Source organism: Clinocottus analis, unplaced genomic scaffold (genome assembly GCF_023055335.1).
Source record: "Clinocottus analis isolate CAN_PGR_092001 unplaced genomic scaffold, fCliAna1.0.p SCAF_5, whole genome shotgun sequence".
Classification (NCBI taxonomy): domain Eukaryota; kingdom Metazoa; phylum Chordata; class Actinopteri; order Perciformes; family Cottidae; genus Clinocottus; species Clinocottus analis.
In genome coordinates this window covers 22,070,598-22,083,702 of record NW_027176207.1, presented here as the reverse complement: position 1 = coordinate 22,083,702, position 13,105 = coordinate 22,070,598, and the positions used below count along the sequence as shown (strand labels likewise).

At 41.2% G+C, this 13,105-nt stretch overlaps 1 protein-coding gene across 1 annotated transcript in view; it reads left to right on the top strand.

The window, feature by feature from the left end:
• The first annotated feature begins 3,292 nt into the window (after positions 1–3,292).
• sptbn5 (spectrin, beta, non-erythrocytic 5) overlaps positions 3,293–13,105 on the top strand; it is a 38,946-nt gene continuing 29,133 nt past the window's right edge. The window contains exons 1-11 of the mRNA XM_068600186.1: positions 3,293–3,406; positions 7,040–7,207; positions 7,596–7,712; positions 8,364–8,518; positions 8,612–8,840; positions 11,329–11,415; positions 11,506–11,613; positions 11,722–11,806; positions 12,072–12,205; positions 12,358–12,578; positions 12,962–13,100. Coding sequence (XP_068456287.1) covers positions 3,293–3,406; positions 7,040–7,207; positions 7,596–7,712; positions 8,364–8,518; positions 8,612–8,840; positions 11,329–11,415; positions 11,506–11,613; positions 11,722–11,806; positions 12,072–12,205; positions 12,358–12,578; positions 12,962–13,100 — 1,557 coding nt within the window. The remainder of the gene's footprint in view (positions 3,407–7,039; positions 7,208–7,595; positions 7,713–8,363; positions 8,519–8,611; positions 8,841–11,328; positions 11,416–11,505; positions 11,614–11,721; positions 11,807–12,071; positions 12,206–12,357; positions 12,579–12,961; positions 13,101–13,105) is intronic.

The window sequence follows — 13,105 nt, the reverse complement described above, 5'->3', positions numbered from 1 at the left end:
ACCTTTGACCTCTGCTGATGGAAACAGCTTCATTCATCAGAGGGAACACGTCTCTCCAACATGCTCACACGAGCCACACTGCTTTACAGTGAAGGTTCATGTGTCAGAGCCTCCTGACCACCAGGGGGCGACTCTTGTGGTTGTATAGAAGTCTATGCTTCATATGATAAAGCTGCATTCTCTCTCCTGACCACCAGGGGGCGACTCCTCTGGTTGTATAGAAGTTTATGCTTCACGTGTTAAAGCTGCATTCTCTCTACTGACGTCTCTACGTCACTCTTAAATCCTAATATGGTCACTTCCTGTTTGCTGGTTGCAACAAAACAAAATGGCGACGGCCAACTTGCCGAACTCGAGGCTTCAAATCGTACACAAAGCAAAAAATGACGACGTCTGCTTCTTATAAACGGTTTATGAATTATACTATTGTTAATAAATACATTAAGAGACATAATCATGTTACTTGACTTAAGACACAAATTTCTTTTTCTTCTGTTGATTTTTAAGACTTGTCCTCCAAAAGAAGATTATAATATATATGTTAAAACAGTTAAATCACTCGCGGTGCCTGAAAACTGTTTGTGAGTCAAAGAAAAGGGAGAAAGTTTCCTGAACGTGCCTTTAATCACAACTAGAAACACTTACTTTTGCCTTCTTTGCCTGAGCTTTTACTCTGAAAACCTTCAGCACCAAAGAACTCGGCTGTTTTCAAAGATCCTCTCCAGGTGATTCAAAAATAAAAAGCTTATTTTTAAGGTGCCGGTTCCTTTTCGGCGTCGCCGTCCTCTGTTCTCATGACGGGACGCGAGTCGTCCTCGAGGGTTCAGCCGCCGGCTTCCTGTCTGTTTTATCCAGTAAATGTTTTATGAAGTCATCGATCCTCATGAAACAAACAGGACTCCAGTGAATTAACGTGGAACTTCCTCTTTAAATCTCTTACACGCGTCTGAAATGTAAAAGGTTTTATTTTTGTGAGTCTGGTGTGTTTTGTATTGTTTCGTCGTTGCAACGTGTTCCTGCTCAGAAGACTCATCCTGTCATCAGAGCTGGAGACCAATAAAGTTTATTCAAACATGTACTCAACATGCCGCTGGTCTGACGTCACTTTGGAGTTCAGGTTTCTACATTTCCTCCAACAACAACTCACCTGTCTGTCTGTCCTCACCTGTCTGTCTCTCTCTTCACCCGCCTGCCTCTCTCCCTAAATATGAACCAATATAAACTACATGAAACTTCACCACTTCATTACTGACATTCATCTGATTATCACAGGTTTTCTGAAATGTTATAGTTAAAGACTTAAATATGCAAATTAGTTTTTTTTATCTGACGGTAACGTTTGGTGAATTTAGGAGAAATCTACAGACAAAAGTAGGAAATGAAATGTTTTCTGTCCACGAAGAAGACGCGTCTGATGCATAGGAGCTGGTATTTCCTGCAGCAAGTGAACTAAACATTGACAGTAATTAAACACTGATGCGTCAACCTGCTGACCTGCGTGTGTGTGTGTGTGTGTGTGTGTGTGTGTGTATGTCTGTCAGTGTGATCTTTGACCTCTGCACCTGCTGTCAGGTGAGCAGAGCTGCTCATGCTGTAAATCCAAAAGGCTTCAAAGTTCACACACACACACACACACACACCTCATGGGAACACTCTCTCTCACACACACACACACACACACTTCTTCTTCTATGGTGACAGTCGGTTCAGACAGAAACATTCTGACTGTGTGTTGCTTTTTATTTCAACACGTCTTTAGACCTCTCACTCTGTCTGAGATTCTACAGCCTGAACAGTGAGTGGAAGGTAAGAAGCTGTGTGTGTGTGTGTGTGTGTGTGTGTGTGTGTGTGTGTGTGTGTGTGTGTGCATACAGAACATTAGACCTTTAAATTTGTGTTCCTTTGTTCTCCTGCGTTTACATCTGCAGTATTTTCTGCTCTTACATGCTCCTAAATCTGCAGGATTAATCGTCTTTAGGTTGTTTGAGTTTAAGATATTTTTATATGAATAAGAATCAGAATAAAAGTCACATTATTCTTGAAAGTTTAAAGTGATCTTGTTTTGATTTTTTCTCTTATTATAAGAAATTAGGAACAAATGACTAAAAGATACTCAGAGATATTGATTGTTGAGGTGTTTGTATAGCGTCGTCGTGTGCCAATAAAGACCAATAACATTTTAATTTCTAACTGAAGAGCAGATGACCAATCAGCTGACAGCTCACGTCTATCAGAGGGAAACGCTGCAGGAAACACATTAAATCTGAGTCTAAAGGTCTGAGATGCAACTTTTTCTGGGGATGTTTCTCCACCATTAACAACGAGACACGTCTGCTCCCCAGAAGATGAACCCTGAGGATTTCATGAACCTCTAACACCACCGAGACAACAACTCCTCAATGTTCTTTCTTTAATTAATCAATATAAGGATTTTGGTAAAATAATGTCCTGACAAAACCATTCGACTTTAATGCCACCAAAATCGAAAAGTTCCTGATCTCATTCTTGCTCCTCAGAGGATGAACATTTGCAATTTTGAATGACTCCGTGATCTTCCTTGTAGCGCCACCATCAGGCCAAAATCTCCCTTTAATGTCAAGGTTGAACCGTTTTAGTCGCCGGCGGCCATTACCGGACAAGAAAATAAATACATGAGTCAAGTGACGTTCCCTAAAGGATCTCCTGAACCGTGACAATGACTAACTTCATTTACATTGCTGAAATACAGCAAAGCATTGTGGGAAGAGTTCTATCCTAACAGAAAAAAATTAAACTTCCAGTTAAGTTTATGTCATTACATAAACCTCGCAGCCTCGTGGTTAATAAATACACTTTACAAAGTCAGGTCTCAATAAAAGACTCCTCACTGTAAGCTACCAGCTCGTAGGAGTCTAATGAAGTATTAAGAATACTTGTGTGTGTATTAGTACCTGAAGCATCCCAATACGACCTGATTGTTTCTTTTTCTACTCTCTTTCGACTTTTTCGACTCTGCAGGCTTCCGTAATCGGGAGGTTTCTTAGAACGCGTCACACGTCTTAAACTGACTTTATGTAAATATAGATACCCAGCATGCACCAGTCTGACCATGTTGAGGCATAAAGGTTATAACCTTTCCATTTCTTAACCGGTTGACACAGTTGTTTGACTGAAACTCCTTCGTAACACTCAAAGCAGTCATTTCAGTCCTCCATGGTTCTTACCTGAAGAACAAAACGCTAAGATTCATCGTTCTGAACGTCCCTCTGTTACGTCCTCTGATACGTCCTCCGTCTGCTTCCAGCCAATCAGGATGGAGGGCGAGGAGGACGGGGCGGGGCGAGTGAGGGAGCTGCAGGAGCAGAGGATGACGGTGCAGAAGAAGACCTTCACCAAGTGGATGAACAGCGTCTTCACCAAGAACGGGGTGAGACACACGAAGAAGAAAAGATGTTTACAAAAGTACTGAGAAGTAAAACAACACACCTGTTTTATCAACACAACACTATCTGATACTGATACCGCGAGAGAAAGTATATGTTCCCTTACTGCAATAAAACTATTCGTATCTCTGCAATTTAGAATAGTAAAAAGTACAACATGTAGCTCTGATGTGAAGTGAACAAGCACAACATTCACTTTTGAGATGGAGTTAAAAAAAAGTACAAAATGTACCTCTGAGATGTAGTAAAAAAGTACAATAAGTACCTCTGAGATGTAGTAAAAAGTACAGCGTGTGCTGAGTCGGTGTTTCCTGCATTAAATGTGGTTGCAGTGATAATAAAACTAGTGACGCCTCCATGTTGTGATTCAACACTAAACACTCTGACGAAGTGGAAACACAGCAACTGTAAACAGGTTCAGACGCTTTTACTTTGAAAATCCAGTGCTGACACACTGAGATACAAAGTATGTTCACACTATCTTGACATCTACATACATTTACAAAGTGATTGTCACATTGAAATGAAAGAAATGGGAAAGTTTATGTCGAAGGAAACGTTACAACAATGAAGTATTGAGATGATGTCATTGTTATTCCTCGGGCCGTGTGTGATCCCTGTGATCCATCAGCTCCGATACGAGCGCAGAGGAATCATCCGTCACGATAAGAGCCGCAGCTGCCGGTCCCGGTTTGACGGGTTCCAGTCGGTTCTCTCGTGTTCTGGGTTTGACGCCGTGTGTTTTCTCTGATAACTGCACGCCAGCTGCTGGCTGAACTTTGAGGCCCACCGCTGCTCCTCATTCCCAGAATTCCTCTGGGATTTCAGCGGGGTGGCACCGCCGAGAGAAAAATGTGTTTCCATCCACACTGAGGTCGTGTCCTCTGGAATATTTATGGGTGTTTTTGTGGGGGTAAAGGAATCCACAAATATGCACTTTTTTTTTTTGAAGCGTGAACATAATTTGGACTAAATTACACTATTTAATGAAAAAACAACAATATAAAAAACTAAAACTTAAAGAAAAGAAAAGAAACAAGTGTAGACAAGTGGCGCCTGCAGACTGTAATAAAGGGAGATAATTTGAACAGGAAATATAAATTAAATAAAAAATAAACAGATTTTTTTGTGATTTCTCAACTACTGAGAAAATTGTTAGTGGCAACTTTAATGTAAAGCAGTATTGTGGGATAAAACAAATAACAGTTTATTTCAATGTAAGTAGATTAAATTAATATAATGAAATACTGCAGAACTCTATAATTATTCTGTTAAAGTACTCCTTGCTCCATGTTGGAAGAGTATACTGTTGTCGAAAACATGGTATACTGTGACATTGAAACGTCCCTTATTTTGAACCAAAAGCAGGAAAGCAGACGACTCCACATTCTTTTGACCATACATACTATTTGATGTTAGCATAAAAATCACTATTATTACATTAATATACACACTATATTACAATATATTGTTGTTGTAATATACATTCCGGCCACAGGAGGCAGCACTGAACGCGTGAACAGCGCGGCGGTGAGGAAGAATCCGCTGTGCGATATTTTAATGAATCTTAATAATGTATTAAGGTCCTTTGTCTGTCAGAGTAAAATTATGTTCCTGACGTTACTTTTCCTGCCTGATAAATCCAAGGAGGATTATCTTTTCTCTGGTGAGTCTGGATTTCTCCTCATGTTAGCTAAGCGACTGTCAACTAACCAACTAGCAAACAGTAACCTGTTAACTAACGTAATGTTAACTTAGCTAACACTACCATTAGGACTAGCATTTCTACTGTCAACTTACCTAAAGTTAGCTCACCTTCTGTTAACTGACATACTGTTAAAACTAACCTACTATTAACTTACCTACCGTTAAATAAAGATAACGTTATAACTAAACCTAACTGAACCATTATAACCGAGGCTAAAGTTACCGTTAACTAACCTACCGTTAGCTAACAGCATGCTAGTGCTAGGTGAGCCTAATTAAATTACGTTTAATAAATGATGGAAGTCAACAACGTAATTTTCTAACATCTGAGGTACTTATACTTTACTCAAAGCATGTACTTTTACTACACTCGTGTATCTGTCAGTTAATTACTGCTTTATTTGCGTTTCAGAGATTGATATTTAAACAAAATAAGATTAATTACATATTTAGTGAACATCTGTAAAAATCTGTCCTGTTTGACAGTACTTATAATACTTCTCAGTTGTTTCACATTTATCTCCATTTTTTGATATTTAACAGAACAAACTTTTGATGGAGAAACTAGACAGATTAATACGAGAAATAAAAAGTTCCTAGTTTAATAGACTCCATGCTTATTTATATTCAGACGACATGAATGATGTTTTTATTTATTTAATCTATTGTATCATATTTTGTGTTGGAGGTAATGAACCCTGTAACAATGCTATCTGCATGGCAACAGGAAATAAAATCGAGGTAATTCTATGAAACGCTGTTCAGATAGCACATCTTCCTGTTTCAGGACAGAGTTCAGAGAAATCCTACAGCTCAGAGTTGCACCCAAACGCATCGCTGCAGGCATCAGTTTGAGCTTCTTACTGCCAAAAGGTCTCAAGGATCCATCAAAGATTTCCTGCTGACGGACAAACAGTGATGGAGATTAAAACTCCAACAATAAGTTCAGATCAACAACGTTGAACTAATTAATTAACTGTAGTCTCGTCTTTAAAACAGTCAACAGTAAGAATAATGCTCGAAATATTGTATTTATTCATTTATTAGTCTAAAGCAACATAATGTATTACCTGTGATTATATCTTGACTGTTCATCCTTCTTTTTAATCGTTGCAACAAAGGAGAATAATGAACCGATTATAACAATAATAATAATACAAAAATAAGAAAGTGTAATAGTGAAAAGGAGAAAAAATAAATAAAACTGAAATATATTCACATTATGGATGTTTAGGGTTTAATATAAAAGATCCAACTTTCCCTTATTTTAATATCTTGTCCTATTTCAGTCTGATGGACGTGGTGAATTATTTTCATCCTTCTTTTAGAAAATAATACAAGTCCAATAGAAGGAAATGTTTATTTTAATTTTTAAGACATTTATTGCCACAAAATCTGATTTCAGGCCAAAATAATTCTTTGAAAAATGTACAAAATATGTGTTTTTCACATGACTCATGTTCAAAGCCGAACCGAGGAAGGGTTGAGGACCCAGTACAGAGGTCAAAAGAGCTGCATGATGGACTTTCTGTCATAAAACCTGAACCGACACGCCTGTTATTGGGAGGAATTGGCCACTTGACGAGCTGTAAGATGTTACCTGACCTGCTGATAACCAGGATGTCCTGAAGCAGACTGGACGCAGACGTTATGCAACACACTTCAGGGGAAGAAACACTTTAATTATCTTTCTAACTTTGAACTTCCTGTTCAAAGTCACCGAGCTGTAAACATGTCTCCTCACACAGTAAATATGAGGTGGAAAAAGTATTTTTATCCTTTTACTGTACTAATCTATTTATGTAAAAAAATACTGACGTCACAAGAGCAAGTCTTGTGTTAAAAGTCTTGTGATATTTTTAAAGGATGAATGGATGAAAAGCTGAAACCGTGTTCTTCACCTCCTGCAGGAGAAGGTGGAGCTGACGGACGTTTACACTGAGCTGAAGACCGGAGTCGCCCTCATCCGTCTGCTGGAGCTCATCTCCAAGGAGACGCTGCATCCGCCCAGCCGCCGCAAACTGAGAGTCCACTGTCTGGAGAACAACAGCATCGCCATCAGCTTCCTCAAGACTAAGGTACCGCACCTGTTGGGGTCATTGAGAGTCCTAAAAACCAAGGCACCTTCCCTTTTAGGGTCGTTAAGAGTCCTAAAATCCAAGGTACCTCCGCTGTTGAATGTACTTTTTGTCGATTTATTGAGTGGCATTTGTCTCCATCTTGTGTTCATGTTTAGTTATTACAGACCTCATTTTGACTCAAAAGCGACTGACAGACACATTCAGCATGAATCTAATCTAATCTAATCCAGCAACTCAGAGGGCACCAAAGATTTTTGAAAATATAAATAAATAATAACTAAATATAAGATCTCATGTGTTATTTGTTTTAGTTTGACGGCAGCTCCACAGACTGTACATTCATATTTAAATCTGAGACACAAACCAATTACGTCTCTCCCCTCAGATTCGAGTGGATCTGATTGGTCCAGAGAACGTGGTGGACGGGGACCGCACGCTGATCCTGGGTCTGCTGTGGATCATCATCCTCAGGTTCCAGATTGGACCCATCAACCTGGAAGAGGTAGGGAACCACTGCTTTCCCTCCTTTTCTTCCTGTCCTTGATTCCCTCTCCATTCCTCACCTTGACCGTGTCCTTCTCTTGTCTTCTTGTTTATCTTCTCCTCTCTTTATTTCCTTTACTTCTCTTCTTTTTTCCTCTCATGCTCTCCTCTATTCCTTACCTCTTCTCTCACTTCCTTTCCTTTTCTCTCATCCTTTCTTTCCTCCTTTCTTTGTTCCTTCCTCGTCTGTTTCCTTCTTTGCATCTTTTTTTGCTCATTCACTCTCTCTTCTCCTTCTTTATATTTTTTCCTTGTCCTCTTCTTCTCTCTCCTCTTTTCTTCTGTCGCTCTGCTCTTTTTTCTTTTCTTTAATTTTCTTTCCTCTCCTCCTTTCTTTTGTCTTTATTGTTTCATTCTCTCCTCTTCTGTCCTCATATTTCCTTCTTTCCATCTTTTTCTTTCCTCTCACGCGTCCTTTTTGTTTCTTTGTCTTGCCTTTCTCTTCCTTCATATTCACCTCCTCTTCTCTCTTGTATCCTCCTCTCCTCTCTTGTGTCCTCCTCTCTTCTCCTCTCTTGTGTCCTCCTCTCCTCACTTGTGTCCTCCTCTCCTCTCCTCTCTTGTGTCCTCCTCTCCTCTCCTCTCACGTGTCCTCCTCTCCTCTCCTCAGGCGGGAGGAGGCAGTGTTGCTCATCGCTCGGCGAAGGAGGCTCTGCTGATTTGGTGTCAGAGGAAAACGGCGGGTTACGACGGCGTCGACGTGCGCGACTTCTCTTCCAGCTGGAGGAGCGGCCTGTCCTTCAACGCCTTGATCCACGCACACCGGTAACACACACACACACACACACACACACACACACACACACATACAGTCTAACACATTGGTAACACCCCTCTCTCTCTCTCTCTCCCTCCCAGACCTGACCTCTTTGACTACCATCGTCTCGATGGCGACGACCCCCGGCGTAACCTGCAGCACGCGTTCTCCGTGGCGGAGCGAGAGTTTGGCATCATGCAGCTGCTGGAGGTGGAGGACATGGTGGTGCCGCAGCCGGACGAGCGCTCCATCATGACCTACGTGTCCCTGTACTACCACTACTTCTCCAGGATGAAGCAGGGCCAGACCGTCCAGAAGAGACTCGCCAAGGTGAGCGCTGCACGCCACGGGCACAGCGCTGTGCGTGTGCGTGTGCGTGTGCGTGTGTGCGTGTGCGTGTGTGTGTGTGCGTGTGTGTGTATAGTAGTAGTTGTACTGGTACTAGTAGTACCAGAAGAGGTCAACTGTTCAAACCGTTGACTCTTCTGTCCTCTGCAGGCCGCCGTAGGAAATGCAGCAGCAGTCAGATTAACACACACACACACACACACACACACACACACACACGCACACACACACACGGCTCAGTCACGTCACTTCTAATCAGGATTACAGCTGGATTAGATTCACCTGCAGCAACACTGTGGAGGAAATGTAATAATCATTATTAAAATATACAGTGTATTTACTCAAGTACTGTACTTAAGTACAACTATAAGGTACTTTTGTTTATTTACTCCATTTCATCTCAGATAGAAATATTCTACTTTTTTATATTTTGTAGAAAAACACATCGAAATTATGAATTAATCAATTGATTTAAAGAAATATAGGAGTCATTTTGGGCTCTAAGTTAAATACATTTAACTGATTATACTGACATTCTTTTACTTTTTAATGCAGGAAAACAGTATTTTCACCTTGTAGTGTTAGTACTTTTACCTGTAACGTCTGTCAGTGGGACTAATGTTCATGTGGTCATGTGACCGTGGGTCATGTGACTGTGGGTCATGTGTCCGTGCGGCGTCTCTATCCGGTGTCGGTGATTGTGGGCGGGGCTTCGGACACTAATCTCCTCGGATCAGAATCAGTCTGAGACGCTGCAGCAGAAACATTCTCAGAGCTGGCGGCTGCTGAAGCTGCACACCTTTACCTGCTGTTCTGCTCAGCCACAACTTAAACTACCCAGAATTCCTCTGGACTCAGTGTGTTGCCAGGTGTCCGTGTCTCTGTCGGCTCGTTGGAATCAGTTTCTCTTCTTGGTGACCGGGAACAGATGCCGCTAAAAGGTTTTCCAATGTATGGATCAGTGAACCACTGACGTCCCGATGCCGTGATGGTCGGCGTTCGCGCGGTGTTGGCGGTTTGTTCTCATGTAGCAGGTCAACCAGGTGGGTTACCTGGTTCAGGTGTGTCGCTTGCATGCTTGCAGCGACCAGCCTTCAAGGTTTTCCGGAGTGGGGGATTCCAGCTGTGTCCAGGTGTGCAGAGGTTTGGACAACGGCTTTCCGGGTCTGTATTGGTGCTGACAGGTATGCCAGGTGTGTCGTGGGTATTTAGAAACATCCCCAGCGGACATGATGTGGGCACCAGGTGCATTCCAGGTTCATTAGAGGTTTCCAAAAAAACTTTCCAGGCTTGAAGCGGGTTTAGCAAGTGTGTTTCAGGTGTGTACAAATGCTTAAATTGCAGTTACATATGTGCTAGATGTGCACAGGTGTAGACAAAAGCATCTCCAGCAGTGATACTGTATGCACCTGGTGTGTGCAGGTATGTTTTAGTTTCCAACAAAAACAGTTAAATTGTAGAGAACAGGTGTGGTCAAGGTATCTAGAAGCATTTCCAGCAGGTATATTAACGCCAACAGGTGTGTTCCAGATACCTAGTGAGTTATGTAAAGTGACTTCCTGGGTGCTGCACTGTCAGTGCCAGGTGTGCCCATGTTTAACTTGTGTCTCAGGTGTGTCAAAGACTAAAAGGTGACGGGTGTAAAGGCTGCGCTCCAGGTGCATCAAGGTGTTCGTCCGGGTCGCGTGGCGTAGGTGTCTTTAACGGTTAAGTATGTCGATGGGAGGAAGCCTCAGTGGTCGGTGGTTGAAGAAGCAGTTCAGGACAGAATCCTCCACCAGGTGCCACAACCAGGTGTGTTACCTGTCTCTCCAGAAGCGACCGGTTAACTCCTCAGAACCCCCTCAATTTTCTTGCGAGGTTCCTCAGGGATCGATCTCGGTGCCACTGTACATCTGTGCTGATGACACTCGGCCTCATATGGTTCCGTCTGATCAGGTGACACAGGATCAATTAATGCTCTTTCTCTCATCGATCAGTTTTAGATATGTGTCATAAAATGATTTAACATATTTCAGTCAAGTTAAAATATGTATTTTTTTGGGGAAGAATGACTTGATAAAACTAGTAACAACATATATATATATATATATATATATATATATATATATATATATATATATATATATATATATATATATATATATATATTCTTTTTTTAAAAATATATTTATATATATCTTTTTTATAAAAATAAAAATTTTATTATGTTTTTTTATTTTATTTTTTTAATAAAAAAAAAAGAAATATTAACAAAGATAAAAACATTTGAAGTCGACACTTTGAGCTTTAGGCTGTTGGTAATTTTTTCACCTTTTTTATTGACATTTTCTACAGTGTATTATTAAAATGGCTTTTAGTTGAAAAGTTAACATTTTAACTAAATTAACATTTTTGAGTCACCAAATGTTCAAAGTGACAACGACGAGGACGGCCGACTGATCCCAAATCTGTCGTTCTGTATCCTCAGATCGTCGGGATGCTGATGGATCTGGGTGACATGAAGGTCCAGTATGAGAGGCTGGTCTCAGATCTGCTTCGCTGGATCAAGACCAAGGTAACAACAACAACAACAACAACAACTACAGTGTTGACGTTTTGATGCACGGACGCGACGCTTCACTCGCTGGTTGTTGTCTGACTCAAGGTGCTGCAGCTGGACGACAGACGATTCCCGAACTCTGTGAGGGAGATGCAGAAGCTCATGATGGCGTTCAAGACCTACAGAACGGTGGAGAAACCTCCCAAATATCAGGTGAGACTCACCTCCACCTGAAGTATTACATTTAGTTTTGGGGAGTCACAAGTTTTTATTTTTTCTATATATATTTAAAAATATATTTGTATTTTTGTCCGTCTTTAGGAGCGTGGAGCAATTGAAGCTCATCTGTTTAGTCTTAAGACTCAGATAGCAGCCAACAACCAATGGGCTTACAATCCTCCAGAAGGTATAACACACACACACACACACACACACACACACACACACATACACACACACACACACACACACACACACACAGATGGAATACCATACGTAGACACATTGTGTTTATATTCCTGCTGTAATCAAATAGAAAGTTATTTTTGTGCTTCTAAAGAAATTAGAAAGAATGTGTGTGTGTGTGTGTGTGTGTGTGTGTGTGTGTGTGTGTGTGTGTGTGTGTGTGTGTGTGTGTGTGTGTGTGTGTGTGTGTGTGTGTGTGTGTGAAGGTAAAACCCTGAGTGACATAGAAAAGAGTTGGGTTCTGCTGGAGAGAGCCGAACACGAGCGAGAGCGAGCCCTGCAGGAGGCGCTGCTGCGTCTGGAGAACCTGGAGCAGCTCGCCCAGAAGTTTGAGAGGAAGGTAACGTCACCTGTTTCAAAATAAAAGACTTCCTTTATTGCAGATAAAAACGTTGCAGCATCGTCTCTCTTTGGCCCCTGCATTCATTAAATGTTGAGTCAATGGAAGCCGGCTCTGTGCTCACGCCCCCGGGTTTGTTGTCGGCGTCTCAGGCGGCGCTGAGGGAGGGCTACCTGGAGGACACGCTGCGCCTGATCCGGAGGCAGGACATCCGGGGTCTGTCCTCGCTGGAGGAGGCCCAGGCGGCCGGCCAGCGTCTGGAGGCGCTGGCCACCGACGCTCTGGCCAGAGGGCCGCGCTTCGCTGCCCTGAGAGACATGGCCGCGACCGTGGAGAGAGGAAACTACCACAGCAAGGAGCAGATCACCGGGAGGTGAGGGAGACGCATTTTAATATTATATCCTGTTGCTATCCTGAGACTAAAACTGGATTTAACACTGAGGCTGATATTTATTTATTTATTTAATTTTTTTTTAATTAAAAAAAATATATAATTTTGGTATATATAACATATATGTGTGTGTATATATATATATATATATATATATATATATATATATATATATATATATATATATATATATATAAGAAAATAAAAATTAAATTAAATTGAAAGATTTCAAAAAATAAAATGTTTTTTCCCCCAAACACATTTTTCATATATTAAATATCTATATATTTTGAATTCTTAAAATAAATAAAAAATCTATCTATATGAATGAATAAATATTTATACCTATGTTATGTGTTTGTAAGAGAGGAGAACATCAGCCATCGATGGAAGGACCTCCTGCAGCAGCTCCAAGAGCAGAGGGGGCTGCTGGGAAATGTAGTTGAAAACCTCAGCGTCCTCCGAAACATCGAGCTCGTCTCCCAGGAACTGAAAGAACTACAGGTGAG